This window comes from Sabethes cyaneus, chromosome 2 (genome assembly GCF_943734655.1).
Source record: "Sabethes cyaneus chromosome 2, idSabCyanKW18_F2, whole genome shotgun sequence".
Classification (NCBI taxonomy): domain Eukaryota; kingdom Metazoa; phylum Arthropoda; class Insecta; order Diptera; family Culicidae; genus Sabethes; species Sabethes cyaneus.
Window position 1 is genome coordinate 243,238,396 of NC_071354.1, and position 17,817 is coordinate 243,256,212.

At 43.4% G+C, this 17,817-nt stretch overlaps 1 protein-coding gene across 6 annotated transcripts in view; it reads right to left on the bottom strand.

The window, feature by feature from the left end:
- Positions 1-17,817, bottom strand: part of LOC128738727 (kinesin-like protein KIF13B) — a 96,021-nt gene that overhangs the window by 17,875 nt on the left and 60,329 nt on the right. For all 6 annotated transcript variants that reach the window (XM_053834058.1, XM_053834056.1, XM_053834055.1 and 3 more), the window contains exon 5: positions 6,890-10,277. In XM_053834058.1, the coding sequence (XP_053690033.1) occupies positions 6,890-10,277 (3,388 nt within the window). The remainder of the gene's footprint in view (positions 1-6,889; positions 10,278-17,817) is intronic.

The window sequence follows — 17,817 nt, forward strand, 5'->3', positions numbered from 1 at the left end:
AACGAGACAGGTAAAGAGGGAAAAAATGGCCTTCAAACGAGGTAAAACGAAAGAAAAAAATCAAAAAACGGCACAGTGGAAAATCAGGACAAAGGAAAAGGGTGAAAAAAGCAAAAAAAGCGAAACATTGGAAAAAGGAAAACGGGACAAGAAAGGGAATACGGAACTGAAAAGACGAGGGGAAAGAAGAGGAACCAAAAGAAGAAAAGAACAGTGAGATAAAAAAGACTCCGATACATGAAAGAAGGAAATCGAGAAGAAGAGGTCAAACAGAGTATAAAACTGGAAAGGTGGGACAAAAAATGGGAAAAAGAAGATAAAAAACAGGAAAAACGGATTAAATAAAAAGGTAAAATGGAGGAGAAAAAGACGCAAATGGGAAATAAAAAGGAAAACCGAAAAGGAAAGGGAAAAAAGCGAACAAGCATAGAATAATCGTGACAGGAAAGAAAGAAAAACGAGGCATCATCAAGAAGAAAATCGGAACAGAAGACGGGGCAAAACCAGAATGAAAGAAGATGAAAAAAGTTAGAAAAAGACGAAAAATTCAAACGAAAAAAAGGGAAAAAGAGAACAAAAAGTTGGAAAAACAAAAAACGAGTGAAAAAATGAGGACAAACAGAATTGTAAATAAGAAAAAATTGAGCACGAAACGAAGAAAAACGAAACAATGAAACAGGAAACACGGGCCAAAAAAAAGGAAACGAACGAACGGGACAGCAAAACAGAAAACACGGAAAACAAAAAAGAGGCCAAATGTGTCAGCGAAAAAGACGAAAAAATGTCAATTCTAATTTTAAGTAAAACTTCGTGTCCAAGTCCACTTTGAAGTGGAACTTCTAGCTCACATCAATCCAAAATTAAGTCTAATTTAATGCCCAATGTCAAGACCGATTTCAAATCCAATTTTAACGCTAATTTCTAGTCCGGTTCCAATCCAATTGCACCCGACACTCCTTAGTTTTCAACCTATCGGTATTTTTACGCGCATTTTCCAGACCAATACAGCACCTTTTGTTTGTGTCTGGGCACGCTAGTGGTCGTGAAAACAACCACTACAAAGCGTGAGAAAATCCCTTAATGCGGAGATATTTGTGGTAAATAATGGAAAAGGTGACCATTTATTGAGTAGAAAAACCTCAATTGACTGGGGTATGCTTGAGTTTCATAGTGAATTGTGCAGCGTAAAGAACACAGAGCCAGCGGTATATTTTTCAGAAGACTTTTCTGAAGACTTTTTAGGAATCTTTACTGGAGACTTTTCAGAAGTCTTCATGGAAGAATTTTTGAGAAAATTCTCGGAAGACTTTACAGATGATTTTTGGGCTTTTTTGGAGACATTCAGGAAGACCTTTCGGGAGACTTCTTAGGACACTTTTCGTAAGAATTTTTCGGGAGATTTTTCGGAAAACTTTCCATGCGCCTTCCGAAGACATTACAGGAACCTATTTGAGAGACTTTCTGAAGACTTTTCGGGAGACATTTCGAAAGACTTTTCGAGAGACATTTCGGATGACTTTTCAAATAACATTTTCGAAGACTTTTCAAGATATTTTTCAGAAGACCCTTCGAGGTACTCTTCAGGGAACTACTCAGGAAAGTTTTCGAGAGATTTTTCGGAAGACTTTTTAAGAAACTGTACAAAGACTCTTCGGGAGAATATTTGGGACATATTTTGGGAGATTTTACTAGAGACTTTTTGAGAGATATATTTCGGGAAACTTCGGAAGACTTTTCTTGTTACTGTTTTGGAGATTTACGGGAGACTTTTCAGGGGGCTTTTCGAGATACCGTCCGACAGACATTTCGGGGAACTTGTTTAGAGACTACCCGGACGAATCAAACAAATTGGCAAAGATTCTCAGGGATTCCTCGCATTGGAATCGTGTATAGGTATTCTGCATAAGATTCGTACAGAATGCCTTGCCTATAGAACCAGGATTCTTGTATGAGGGTACCCAGGATACCTATAACTCGGTAAAGTTTTAACCTAAAAATTCGTTAAGCTTACTTAAAACTAAAAGCATGTAGCTTGCTAGAATGCCCTTAAAGTGCACAAATACAAATTCTAAATAGAAAACATTTCGAGGGATTTTTCGGAAGACTTCTGAAGACCATTTGGGAGACATTTTGGAAAACTACTCGAGAAAACTTTTCGGCAGGCTTTTCATGTTACATGAAAGGTTTTTCGGGAGACTTCAGGAAATTTTTTGAGAGACTTTTCAGGAGACTTTTCAGAAGATTTCTCAACAGACTTTTCAGGGGTCTTTTCGAAAAACTTTTCAGAAGACTTCTTGAAAGAATCTTTGAGAGACGACTTTTCGGGAGACTCTTAGAGAAACTTTTTGGAAGACTTATCGGGAGATTTTTTAGAAAAATTTTCAAGGCACTTTTCAGGATACTTCCGAAGACATGTCAAGTCCGATTTTAAATCCAATTTCAACTCTAATTTCCAGTCCGGTTCCAATCTGATTGCACCCGACACTCCTTAGTTTTCAACCCAATCGGTCGGTATTTATGTGATTTTGTGATTTTCCAGGCCAAAACAGTCTTCTGTCTATGTCTATACATCCTAGTGAGCGTGAAACCAATTATTTGAACGCGTAAGAAGATCGTTCAGCGTGGAGATCTTTGTGGTAAATAGTTGAGAAGGTGACAATTTATTGAGTAGATAGATCTCAACTGATTTGGGTATTCTTGTGATTCATAGTGAAGTGTGCAGTGATAAAAAAACAAAACCGGCGGCAGATTTTTCAGGAGACTTTTCTGAAGACTTTTTGGGAGTCTTTTTGGAAGACTCTTCAGAAATCTTCATGGAAGAATTTTTTAGAAACTTTTCGAGAGAGGACTTTTGGGAAACCTTTTCGGGAGACTTCAAGAAACTTCCCGGGAGACTTTACAGATGATCTACAGAGACTTTCTGCAGACTTTTCGGATGACTTTTCAGGTAACATTTTGGGAGACTTTTCAAGATCTTTTTCAGAATATCCTTCGGATGACTTTCCAGGAAAGTTTACGGCAGATTTTCCAAGAGATTTTTTGAATGACTTTTCAGGAAACTTTTTGTGAGACCTTTCAAGGACCCTTCGGGAGAATGTTTGGGACACATTTCGGGAGGTTTTCCCAAAGACTTTTCGAGAGATATTTTTCGGGAAACTTCAGAAGAGTTTTTTTTCGGGAGGCATTTTCTGAGACTTTTCAGGTAACTTTTCAAAATATTGTTCGGAAGACTTTTTAAGAAACTGTACAAAGACTCTTCGGGAGAATATTTGGGACATGTTTTGGGAGATTTTACTAGAGACTTTTTGAGAGATATATTTCGGGAAACTTCGGAAGACTTTTCTTGTTACTGTTTTAGAGACTTTCGGGAGACTTTTCAGGGGGCTTTTTGGAATAGCCTTTGAGAGACATTTCGGGGAACTTATTTAGAGACTACCCGGACGAATCAAACAGATTCGCAAATATTCTCAGGGATTCCTCGCATTGGACTCGTGTATAGGAATTCTGCATAAGGTTCGTACAGAATGTTTTGCCTATAGAACCAGGATTCTCTTATGAGAGTACTCAGGATACCTATAACTCGGTAAAGGAATCCCTTTTACTATGAAATAGGAATGCTCGGGATACTAATACAGGAATCCAGTATGTGTTCGCAAGGTTAGTGTTGCAATAATTGGAATTCGATGGTATTTTATCAACTGCGCTACAGAATGAGCAATGGTTTTCCAGCTAGAAGATTCTAAATCAATAGATTTTGTTACTTAATTTTCAAATTCCAAATAGAAGACATTTCGAGGGATTTTTCGGAAGACTTTTCAGAAGACCATTCGGGAGACATTTTGGAAAACTTGTCGAGAAAACTTTTCGCCAGGCTTTTCATGTTACATGAAAGGTTTTTCGGGAGACTTCATGAAAGTTTTTGAGACTTTTCAGGAAACTTTGCAGAAGATTTCTCAACAGACTTTTCAGGGGTCTTTTCGAAAAACTTTTCCGAAGACTTCTTGGGAGAATCTTTGAGAGACGACTTTTCGGGAGACTCTTAGAGAAACTTTTTGGAAGACTTTTCGGGAGATTTTTTTAAAAAACTTTTCAAGGCATTTTTCAGTAGACAGGGCAAGTTTTTGAAGACTCTGTGGTAGAGATTTCTGGAAACTTTTCCGGAGATTATTCAAGAAATTTTTCGAGAGACTTTTCAAGAGACATTTTATCAGACATTTCATGAAACTTGAAGAATTTCCAGCGGCTCTTCGAATATTTAGGAGATATTTTTCGAAAAACTTCAGAACAGTCTTCAGAAGACTTTTCGGGTATGACATTTTTTACGACTTTTCAGCAGTATTGAAAAGATTTTTCGGAAGACTTTTCTTGTTACTGTTTTGAAGACTTTTTGGAAGACTTTTGAGAGACATTTCGAGAGACTTTTCAAAATACCATTTGGGAGACTTTCTAGAACACTTCGTCACATTTTTTGCCACACACTTCAAAACATTTTTTGGGATACTTTTCGAGACATTTTAGGGGACATTTGAATATGCACTTCCGGGATGGAGAAAAACGAATAAATTTTCTTCCAGTCTACTCTGAATCGAACCGAATGGTCGGAAAATTTAAAGAAATATTTTCTGATTTTGTCCTGATTGAAGAAAACTTTTTTGCTTCAATCCACGTGCATCCAAAAAAATGGCATGAACATAATTCTTCCTAAATAACGTGGCCAACTATCGCGGGATCACATCGCTTTGTGCAGGTTCTGTTTTGTGCGTCTAAATATTTTTTTCCAAAGCTCAACATGGATTTTGATTTTAAGGGCAGGTTTCAACCTTGTAGACCATCGAATATAGATTGCAAAAATGGACCGACTAGATGCTCCACCTTTTTCTCACACGTTGGCTGAATTCGTACCTGATAGATAGTCGCCTTTGCGTCAAACTTGCTGCTGTGAAATCTGATTATTTCACAAATAGTTCTGGAGTTCCCCAAGGGATTAACCTTGGTCCACTAGTATTCTCAATATTCTTCAACGACCAGTAGTATAGGTATGCTTCCATCTGGAGTACACCTGGTATATGCTGACGACCGAAAGATATACATTACTGTATGGAGCATTGAGGACTGCATGGAACTTCAGCGGATGATTGATTATTTTCAAGCCTGGTGCCTGAGAAATTACGTGACTATTACCGCCCAAAAATGTTATCCTGGATCCTGGATACGAGTCTCACTTTTCACGAGCATTACTCTAGTATAATTGCCAAAGCAAATCACATTCTAGGATTCATCATGCGGACAACAAAAGCCTGCAAGGCAGCCGCGGACAACAAAGAGGCAGCCGATAGCTTTGGAATGTACCGTGAATTCGGGTGAAATTGATCACTTTTTCGAATATTTTTTAAATATCTTTGAATAGAAACATATTTAGGAAGATGATTCAATTTTAAAATAAGTACTGTAGTGCTGGCTACACGACAGTATCATCTATATCTTATATAAATAGTTTTATTTTAGATAAAACTTAATGTAATCGTGAAATTGAAAATTTACAAATAACGGGTGAAATTGATCACGTAGAAATCAAGACGATATTGCTACTAAACCATACGCTCTGACAGCAATAACCTATCGTGCAGTATAAAATCTGGCGTAATCGAGCTATTGCCTGTATGTAGGCAACAATGTCACGTACAGCAACTAGCACAAAAATCAAACAGTCAGCTCTACATTAGCATGGTTGATGCATCTGCTAAATAAATATGAACGATAGAAAAGATATTAAGCCAATTTTAGCATCGTAATCGTTTGTTTTTGTTTAAACATTGCTGTATATATGTGTAAATGTACGATTTTCGTATACAATCTTCACCAATCTAGTGAAACAAATAATTTAATTCTCCTCATATACGGGAGCTTGACTGTCTCTTTGAATGTGTAGTTGCATTTCGCTATGTAAGCACAAACCGATCTCTTGCACTCTCATGCAACTGCCATATGGAGCGTTTGTAAAATTTGTGCAAAGTATTGTCTGTCTTTTGCACCCTTTTATAAATCTCCATTCTGCTTTACAGAAAGAATAAACTTTCGCAGGTGGCAGCTCCATTTCGCACCCATAGCGATCTAGAAATCTATGTTGCCTCAGTTCATGATGTTATCAATCGTTTTATTTCGTAAAAGATCAAATCAAACAATGTCTATCGCATAATTTTATTCATGGAAATTATCAAAGCACAGCCAGATAATTAGAGAATCGAATTAGTTCTATCAAAATTTCCTTCTGCAACGAAATTTGTGTTAACAGCAAGGAGTTTTATCGGGCATGTTGAAAATTGCGATTCGATCAAAATAGTAAATTTTAAAAAATCAAGCCATTTACAAGATCAATCTTGCTGAAAGCCAAGTGACTTCGACCTGTAACTCAATCTTTATATGGATGGGTGCATATTCAGCTTTATGAATCACTATAAACGTAGAATAAAGAGTTTTTTACTCGTTAGTCCAAGCTGATCAATTTCACCCGACTGATCAATTTCGCCCGAATCGACGGTACCTAACATGATTAAAATTTTAAACACATTTTAAACATCACAAGCCGTTGACCAATATTTTTAATAAGACTTCGACACCAAACAAACGGCAAGAGCTGAGTTGCTGAGGATGCAAGCGTATCGGTACTCTATTCATCACGTTCCTGGAAAAAATAACATTGGCGATCCACTCACGAGCTTTAATGCGGAAATTTGGGATAATAAAACGTTCGATAAAAAATCAGAGGCAGAACTGTGCGCTAGCAACACAGTTAGTCAATAAAGTAACTTTCTCCTGTACACACGTGTCGTTAATGAAACCCTCAACAATGTTAATACCGAAAATTTAAAAGAGCATAATTCTAGCTTACCAATATATGTTTCTCCATCGCTGGCGGAAACATCCTCCCCGGTGGCTGCAATTTGGGCCAACGATTCGCGATCCTCCAGTTCCTCGGATGCTTTGGGAATGTTCGAAACGACCTCGTAGGTAACGCCCGACTGCAGCGAACTGCAATCGGTACGACCGATGCGCAGCTTCTTCAGCCGATCGGTGAAACTCTGCCGCTTGTAGATATTCAGCGCCAGCCGTTTGCGCAGTACCAAATCCATCGGTGCCGGATGCGACAACCGAACGGTTGTCTTCAAAATCAAGTAGACGCGCTCGTTTGCTTCGGTCATTCGGTTCAACGAGGGGCTGTCATGTATCGACGAATCCCAGCTGCACACGGCGCAAATATCCTTCTCCAAGTGTTGTATCATTTGCAAACTGTAGAACTTGTTTCCATGTTCCTTTGGCAGAATAGAATTTATACCGGCAATTGGGACTTCGTCGTTGACACTCTGCGTTGACAAATCATCGGCGTTTAGGTCCAAAAATAGGACAGGTACATGCGGTTCCATTCCCAGCGGTGGATCCCACGAAGCCGGAGCACCAGGGATTCCCGAGCCAGGAGCTGGCACAAGAACGGCATTCCGTTCCTCCGTCAGTGACACCCATTGATTGACCAAACTTTGCTCGCGTTCTTTTTCCTGCTCGGTTTTATCTTCCTTGTTGATCAGCTTCTGAATTTGCTGATCCAAATACTGCCGACGGCGACCCAAAGCTTCACTCCACTTTTCCCGCAGCACACTCAGATCTTCCTCCTGGTAGGAATCCATCGGTTTCTGCAGCTTGGAACGAACGGTCACACATCCCACCGAAACGTTTATGATCGACTGACATATAATGGGCAGCGTTCCGGAATTTTGAACGGGCTTAACACGTACCAAAATGCGCCGCTGGAATCCCTGACGCAGTTGATAAACTCCTCCGGTTAACATATCTTTCGAACATTGAACATCAACCGCAGCCCAATCGCCATTATCGTTCAACTCGTGAATTTCCACCCACAACTCAATCTTTCGCGAAAGCTCAGCCCATCGATCGGCCAGCGAGCGAGCCTTCGCCTGCTGCTGTTCCACCTCCCAATCCTTTGCTCGCGAAAATCCAACCGACCGGTGACCCCAAACCTCAATCGACAATGCGCCATCGGCGCAATGCTCCAGAAATTCCTCATTCACCGTCACTATATAATCCGCTTCGTGATCGAATTTAAACGTGCTGTTTTGATTGTGTGCAGCCACCTCCTGATTGGTCGCCGGAACGACCGCCACATCATGGTTCCAGAACGAATACTGACAGAACACAAAGTTGGACAAGTACAGCGGCAGCCCCGAGGCCTGCTTGATGCTGATCCGGCAGGTCACCTGATTGCTGGGCGTCTCGCACATATCGTCATCCTCGTGGCTACTCTGCGAGCTTTCCGAAGCCGACTCGTTGATACGATCCTGCGGAAACTGGCCGGCCACTCGAGTGATTTCCAACTGCAACCGGCCGGCTACCTCGCCCTGCTGGCTGATGATCGGCGTGTGATAGTCCAGCGTTACGTCGTGGAATAGCACCTCCAGGAAGATGTTCGCCACTCCGATTAGGTTGTGATTTTCCTGGGACTCATAGAAGGGATCCGATTTGTTTTTGTTTTCGTCCATAACGGTGAAATTGTTGTCCTTATATTCCTGATACATGTCACGCATGTCGATCAGTTTGTTATCCAACTTTTCCATGCTCCAAATCTGGCTGCCGGAGTTCATGCGGCGTACCAGGATCGCTGGTTCACTGACGAAAGCACCTCGCTTGCGATTCGGACTCAGATTGGCCGGCGGGATCTGCAGGGTGACACTGAACTTGGTTTGTTTGTTCATCTCTTCGGCAAGAACGTTCGCCTCCTGGACCAGGGAGTTCGCTCGAACAATGTCGGTTTTCAGCTGTCCCAGAGATCGTTTGAACATTTCGTCCCGCTCTTGGGCCCACTTTTCTACGCGGAGTTGAGCGGTTGGCGTGTTTGGAGGGAGTTTGCTCAGACGGAATGGATCGTACGGGGCGTACGGAGCGTACGGAGTCGTCGGGGACAGTATGTTGCGCAGTTGCTGAAACTGTTTCTCATACTCGATGCGTTGTTTTTCCAGGGCGACCTGCTTATCTTCCTCGTGTTGTTTTTCCAACCGAGAGATTGCCGCTTGGATCGGATTATTGCTGAACTCGTTCTGCATCAGTTCCTCTTGAGCATAGTAGTAGTCCATGTGTTGAGCGGGTGTTTGAGGTTCCGAGGGCATGTTGTTGTTGCTAATGCTGGACTTTGGACAGTTTACTCGGAAGAAATGATGGTTTCCCCACAGGATGCGATCGCCATGGTTCAGAAGAGTTTTTTCTGTTACCACCGAACCATTCACACAGCAGCGAGCACTTTCAATCGGATCCATAAACAGCTCTCCGTCCTCAATGGTAATTAAACAGTGTTCCGGTTGAATGCCCAATCCCAGCAGTTGAATGTCGGGCTGTTTGTTGGTGTCGTTGCTTCTACCCCCGATCAAGGTGACGTCCTTCAAATAGTACACAAGCAGTTCGTTCAACGATGGATCAGCATTCAGGTTAACCAGATAGTACTTGTTCTTTTCCACCTTAATACCACTGTCCTGTACACTGATTCCCATCTTTTCCAACGCCTGCTGGCGCTCACTTTGAATCTGTTCCGTCTTCTCGAGTTTTTCCTCCCACGTTTGAGATATCTGTTTCATAAGATTCTCACTTTCGGCCAGCTTATCGTGAATGTCCACTCGTTTCATGTCGCCAATACTTCCACCCGTGGCATGCTTCAACATCTCCCGCAAAGTCTCCACCTCCTTTCTCAACTCACGAATAATTCTGGCATTCGGATCTTCATTGACAACGGCATGATTGACGATCCGTTTCGCACGATCAGCATACCTCAAAGTGGACAATGTTTCCTCATAATTATCCGCTGCCGGCGACAGGGTAGCCAACATCACCGTCTTCGAATTACCGCCGAGATTATCCTTCAGCAACCATGTCAACACCGAGTCTCGATACGGGACAAACTTGTCCCGATTCTTGCTCCCGCTGGTCTGATCGGCCAGTTTCGATATCACCAGACCCAAAGTCGTTAAACTTTTGTTGATGTTCGAGCCTTCCTTAAGACGTTCTCCGACGGCACCGGTTTTCACAGCTCGCTCACTGCCCGCCAAATCGACCAACGAAACACGGGACACCTTTTCGCCCGTCACCCCGGACAGTGTATCGATTAGGGTCTGTGTAAGAACCACCGTGAAGACCGCATGCGATCGGGACGATTCGGAGTTCATGTTGGTCGCCGCAACCGTCCGCGATTTGTTACCCTCAGCCATCAGATTGTCGATGTCCTAAAACGAGATTGAAACAAAACAAAACAATAAATTAATAAATCAGATCAAACAACGTGCGCTTTTCCCCCCAAATCTACTACACCCCGAGGTAATAAACAATAATTTCGCGATGTCCCGAAAAAACAACCGGAGTTAATAATATACCGCAAATCCGCAACCTCAGTAGGTGCTATAGCCATAGCAGTGGCACACAACAAATCCAATATAATTATGTCCCCGTTTATAACGGAAACTGTTGTTTTTTTTTTTTTGTTTTTTGCTCGGACTATACTCGGACAATCATCCCGGGGGAATCACTACTGCGGGAATCGCACGCAATCGCAATCGTTCCGCTACGCTACAAACTCATAACACCCAAGCAGACCCATCCATATCCATTGAATAAAACCTGACGTAATCCGCATGTTCCGCACGAGCTGATGCCACCAGAGCCAAAGCATGCGGTCGGCACGGTCCGAGCCAGTCCGACCAGCCCGGCAGGACAATGGATGAAGTGAGAATCTCCTGAGAGTCGTTTGATTTTTTTTTATATTTCCTTTTACCGCCCTGCTACTTTCGGACAATATATGTAGCGCTATATCAGTATGACAGTGTGTTGTTAAGGTAGAAGAACCAGGCACAGGCATGACTGTGAGCAAGCTTAGTGTCATTATTTAGGAGCACGAACAGCTTCATTAATAGCTAGTAGCAGCAACCAGCAAGGCGGCATCTTACAGGGGGCATCATGGGAAAGCGACAAAAGCGGTCCGACTGTCTGCTTGAGCAGAAAGTTAAACTAAAACTGCGACTAATGTGGTAGAGTTTGCTATCAACTTCTTCGCTTCCGGTGGTGCCACTGTGGTCGGTTGAGAGGACAATAAATTACTTTATCGAGATTCACTGGGCTGGCTCGCTGGGAGCGTAGCTCAACTCAAGATTTGGGTCGTCTGCTGTGTTTGTGTGTTTTGCTCCGTTCAAAGTTTCGGTTTGGCTGGAAAAAATTTCTTGGCAAAAAAGTGCCGTTTGGAGTTCCTTTACCCCAGTAGCGGTAGAGCCGCCGCAAAATTGCAATTGTTGTTCTGGAAAAATAAGTTTGTCTTCCGTGCCATTAGGAGATTGATTTTCTTTTTAAATCGATACAGCAGCGTGGAAACCTGTCCGTTTTTTGGCCAGCAGAATTATTCACGTGTAAATAATGGGTTGGAAAATGACAATAACTGCTAGTTTCTGCCAAGTATACTCTGCAGGGCAGTACAGTTGAAAACGAGTTGGACGACAGCGAGAGATAATACTTTAGTTTGCCAACAATCTCAAGTATAACAACGATGAAAAGCATCACATATCGATATTACGCGTTTGTTTGAATGGTAGATAAACGAAAAACCAGTGAAAAATCTGTGAAAGTTTATGACTCTATCTAGATTAACCAGACAAACATTCACAAATTCAAGTAGAATTTCACACACCGCACCGGTTGCAATCGATATTCTCCAATTTCCTTAACATTATTTAACCCAGAATTGACTGACAAAATTCGAGCAACCGGAGCATCCAGTTATAATTCTCTGTATTTTCTGGATATGGAATTCGCAGACTCTTCGGCCCAAACCCATACGATAATTTTGAAAAATGTCAAGCTTCGGTGGAATACGGTCTACTACCGAAATGCAAGAGGACTAAATATAAAAATTGATAATTTGCTTTAATCGACTGTGGCCATGAAAGGTCTAGGACATTACCAACTGAAACTACCTGTGTATTTCTCTTTTTTTGGGATGTAAAGAAGGGTCTGGTAGGAAGAATAAGAAATTGTATGAGCTGGAAAATTTTCGATATATAGACCAAAGATATATCGGATGGTGTAATGGCAGATGTGACTTCAACCCACAATCATTCGTTTGGTACTCGAAGGCTTTTTGCGTTAAGTTACCGCCGTTCTCGCTATCCAATTTTGTTCCCCAATTCTACCATTCCATAGATGTACCACACGCTTCCTCACCAACGGTAATTATTTTTGTATGACTGCCGAGCAAATAGACAGGTCAAGTGTCCGAGTCACCTATAATCGACCTTCTCGGATTTTCACCAAACTCGACCAGATTGTTCGTTTTGGGTCAAGAAGCAAAAATCCCAAGTTTAGTGCCGATTGGACTTTCCTTCGATTTTTGGGAACCCCCCCCCTTTTATTAGAAGAAGCATCATTTTCGTCCAATTCGCTTATTTTCTTTTGCTCATATCTTCGTAAATATTCAATTAAGAAAAAAACTTTGTTCTACATTTTCATGGGAAATCATCTGAGGAATCCGACAAAAATGTTAGTTTTTTGCGGCAGTGCTGCCAAATACTTTTATTTTCCATCTGAAAACTAAATTTGTATTTTTCTCTCAATGAGTACAATTTGATCTCAAAAATTTCAACACCATCGTGTCCCTCAGACTTTTCTACATAAGAATCACTCAAAACCACGAGGTGTTCCGTCCCGTTCTCGAGATATAGCGTTTTGAAACAAACAATTCCCAATTTCTCATGCAAAACTGTAAACAAAATTAAATTTCTTAGCAATAAGCAAATAACAAACGAAGCAAAATTAATTTGGTTTAATCTGAATCAACATTGCGCTGTTGTGGAAGCACACAAACAAAAGCTTGTTTTTGAGCGTCTTAGCAGAATACGAAAGTTGAGTGAAAGAAAAGTCAAACGTCGACTCGGATCACTATCTCTTCTAAACTCTTCTGTGAGATGCACAAAGCTTGTGCCTAGGGGCAAGCAACTTAGCGACCTGACATTCGTCTCGTTCAAAGTGTCAGTGTCTGCTGATCTGAAAGCTGCTGTAGGAGATAGCTTTTACTGGCCGGAAGGAGTGATAGTTCGTCCCTTTCAACCAAAAAATGACAACTCTGCGGTCACTATTCGGCCTGATTCCACTAAGATTCGTACCCATGCCATGACCATTCGCTCATCAAAGCAGACTCGGTAACCTTGCGGCTACAGAGCCCCCCATTTGGAGGTATTAGTGATCATGATCTAATCTGCTTTGGTTATAGAATAAAAAGCCAATATTCTGCTCTCGAATATCATCGGACTCGTGAATATGGCAAAATTAATTACCATAAGTTTGCGCAGGATCTACGCAATGCCGATCTCTCTGTAATGCAACAATACAATGATGTATTGATGTAAATGATAAATTAGCTATTTTGAACGGCACCCTCTTATCCGTCATCGATCAACATGCTCCCTTGTGAAAGAAAAAGAGCATCGATCCCAAATGTCCTTGGATCACTTACCATTTAAATGTGCTATCTAAAAACCGATTGGATGCATATAATTGCTGGAAAAGAGATAAGCAATGTCTTAGTAAGTGGAACAACTTTACGCGGTTAAGAAATATTGTGAATCGTGAAGTAAAAAGATCCAAGCAAGAATTTTTCACTTCTCAACTTAACCCTGAACTTTCAACAAACAAACTCTGGAGAAACATCGAACAGCTGGGTCTCAAAGAGGCGTCTTCTAGAGCTGGTGGCGGGGACGTCAGTGCGTCATCGCTTAACACAATCTTTGTTTCTCAACTTAATCCCACACATCTTTACGATTTAACTGTGGATATAACTCAGGAAAATTTTTCTTTCAGAAGTTTATCTCAAGATGAAGTGTTAACCGAATTCAATTCGGCCACATGTGATTCTGCCGGAACTGATCAAATTCCATTGCATGTTCTAAAAAGGACACTTTGTGTCAAGCTGCCTTTTATTACCGACCTGATTAATTGTATATTAACTACGTCATTCTTCCCTTGTGACTGGAAAACTGCTCGCGTTGTTCCTATTGCGAAAAATGAGAATCCTTCCACCGAGACTGATTATCGTCCAATCAGCATTCTTTGAAGGTCTAATAGCAAAACAACTGAATAACTATTTGGTGTAAAATAGTCTGCTGTGTCTGCCTCTTCAGTCAGGATATCGTAAGCACTGCAGCACAACCACAGCGCTCATCAAAATCGAAGATGATGTTCGATGCGTGTTGAATCGAAAGTTTGCTACAGCTATGGTGCTCCTTGATTTTAGCAAAACTTTTGACTTAATCAACAATGACTTACTTTGTATAAAGTTGAAGCGTTTATTCTCACTACAAGACTGTGCTATTAAGCTCCTTCATTCATATCTGTCTGGCCAACTCCGCCAGTGACGGACCTTCGCTGATGAACCGCCACGGGTGGCTCCCTAAAAAGAGTGAACAAGTGATGGGGAAATTGGATCGGGACCCGAGCTGTCTGTCACAAGCCAGGATAAAGGAGGAGTGTTGAGATTTGTCGCTCGGCGTGCAGCTCCGGATGGCTCCATGGTATGTTTATGGTGGATCCATCCGGAACTGCACATCGAGTCTCTTCCGCGGCAAATCTTGTAAAAATCTTTTGCTCTCAATGTAGCAAGTAGTCAAGGAGCATGCTACATTCTGAGCAAAGTGCGGAGGAGGACCCCAATCCTCGGTGTAACGCGACCCGTGCCTAGGGATGAATGCTTGGGGGGGTCTAATAAAGTTTCCCAAGGTCGAACGGAGCCTGCATGGTACCAGAGCACCCTGTGCAGTATATTGCTCCCTCTGTTCCAAGCTGGTAAAGAACCGTTGATTTTCTCCCCAGCAGAGTACAACCATCGCCATGGATAACCTTGAAACAATAATTGATGGGGCAACCAACGACCCCCAAGAGTTGGTGATAAACACCGGAGTAGGTGTAGAGGTGGCGCACGACGGTAGACCGGAAGTGCGCAGTCCGATCGGCACGGACAATACTGGCGAAGTAATGGATACAGGGATGGAAGAGGACTTTAACCTCGACAGCATGTCGCTGGAAGGAGGACTCTCGGCTTCATCTCTGATCCTGAATTCACCATCAGGGAATGCGGAGAGCGACGCGGATAACCTTCCCGATCCGGTGACGCTACCTGAAGTCAAGGGGCAACCTGGGACTTCCGGAGTTGTAGCCAAGCGTCTCTCCAAAGCGCAACGGCGACGGCAGAAGTGGTATCGGAGCAAGGGCTACTCAAAGGACGAAGCGGAGAAACTTGCCCTTCTGCCGGCCGGCCAGCCTAGCCAGCGGGACCTTGTCGTTACCAAAAGGCAACGATCCGCTGATACGGCGTCGCCGAACATCAGCAGCAAAGGTCCCACTAAAAAGAGACCACGCAATCGAGCCTGCGCGGGTCCTTCGGCACCAAAACCATCCTCGGGGTGCACCTACAGGGAAATGGTGGATGCTTTCAGTGTAGCCATAACTACGGCTGATTATCCCGTTTCCCTGCTCACTACGGATCAGCTCCAGACTGTCCGCGCCGTTCTTCTGGATCAAATAGCTGACCAGGAGACTCCAGCCATTAGACCCTAGTTCAGGAGCTGCCAGTTCAAGAACGGCTACTTGATACTGGCTTGCTCTGACCAGAACACGGTCAAATGGCTGGAGCAAACGGCATCTACTCTCGTCCCGTGGGAAGGAGCACAACTACGGGCCTACGACACGAAGGACCTGCCGAAGGCTCACACCTTCATAGGGTACTTCCAGGACAGTGTCGGTACCACGGACGAGAAAATCCTGAGATTCCTCCAGAATCAGAACGACGGCTTTTCAACGCAAGCGTGGCAGATACGCCGTCGCATTGTGCGTGGAAATACCGTGGAACTGTTAATGGAGGTTGACCAAAAGTCGGCAAGTCAGATCACTGAGCAGCGCTTTACGCTAAATTTTATGTTTGGCAAAGCACGCATGCGACAGGTTGGTAGAGGTCTGATCAACACAGGCGCAACAGTCTCTGCTGCAAAGTCGAGGAAGGTACGAGCGGAACTCCCTTCTGGGAGCGCCCCGCCACCACCAAGACAATGCAATCCTGCAACGTTGAGGGTGGAAAGTGCGGAACTTCCCACTGGAAGTGCCCCGCCGCCACCTAAACAATGCAATCCTGCGAAGACTAGGCGAGCGCCGCGAAAACCTCGCAAGAGGCGTACGCAGCAATCACCAGTCGATAGCAGACCTCAGAGGCTCAATCCGCCGTTAAGTGCGGGTCGGACATCTGTGGCCTGTCGCCTGCGGCAACCGAAGCCTGCCGGTGTGAGCGACCCAGCCGCTCAACTCAGCGAAAACGCTGCTGGTACCCGTTCGCCAAGGCTCGATCCAGTACTGGATCAAGCTGAAAACGGCAATCCTGCCTCCAAATGAGCAGCTTTCGCTGCATTCAGGTGAACCTCCACCATGCCAAGGGCGCGTCTAGTGTCCTATGCCGGAGGTTCACCAAAGAGCAGCTGAGTGCTGCTCTGATCCAGGAGCCATGGATCAACGATACCACGATCCTCGGTCTATCCGGCGCTAATGGTAAGTTGATCTATTGTAATACACAGTCCAAGCCTAGGACTGCCATTCTGTTAAATAAGAGAATAACATTTTCTCCAATTACAGAATTCATCCAACGCGACGTCGTTGCCATTACGGTGGTAGTCCCGACGACTAGAGGGAAGCAGGAGATAGTCGTTGCATCCGCCTACTTTCCAGGGGACAAGGACGAAATACCACCGCCCGAGGTTGCTGAACTTGTGCGGTACTGCAGAGCAGTCAACAAGCCGTACGTGATAGGCTGCGACGCAAATGCGCACCACACGATATGGGGCAGCTCGGACACAAACAACAGGGGTGAGTACCTACTTGAATATCTTACTTCTAACGATGTCAATGTAATCAATGTAGGGAATGACCCCACCTTTATAAACGCTATCAGACAAGAGGTCCTAGACCTTACTCTATGTAGCACCTCTATAGCTGAGCAAGTCAAAAATTGGCATGTCTCTGATGAACCAAGTTTATCAGACCACAGACATATCATTTTCGACATCGAGGCTAATCCTCTAAAAAGAGAACAATTCAGGAATCCGAGGAAAACCAATTGGAGTTCCTTTAGGGATCATCTGATTGCCTCACGTAATTCCTGTCACAATAATATACGAACTCCAGTTGAGCTGGATATCGCCGCTAGTGACCTGCAATGTAGGATCACAGACGCCTATAACACAAACTGTCCCGTAAACACGCGAACAGTTTGCCGTGATGTGCCCTGGTGGAATGAGACGCTTAGCAATCTCCGTCGGAAGGCAAGGCGTCTGTTCAACAGGGCCAAAATCACGTCTAACTGGGAAGACTACAGAGCTTCCCTCACCAAATACAACGCTGAGCTACGCAAAGCCAAAAGGAAATCACGAGTCAAATTTTGCGAAAGCATTCAAACTCTGCCAGAGGCTACGCGTCTGCAGAAAGCGATGTCCAAGGACCATTGCAATGGTCTAGGGCAATTGAAAAAAGAGGATGGGAGTCTCACTGTTACCACCAGGGAAACTCTGGAAGTTCTGATGAACACGCACTTCCCTGGTTCGACAGTGACCACTGGGCAAAACATAGGCGGGCAACAGTGGAATGGGTCATTACACAATGTGCCAAATGATTCGGTTCTACTTACACGCCGTTTACGGATTGTGCATTGTTTACGGAGGCTTCGATCAATTGGGCACTCAGCTCTTTTGA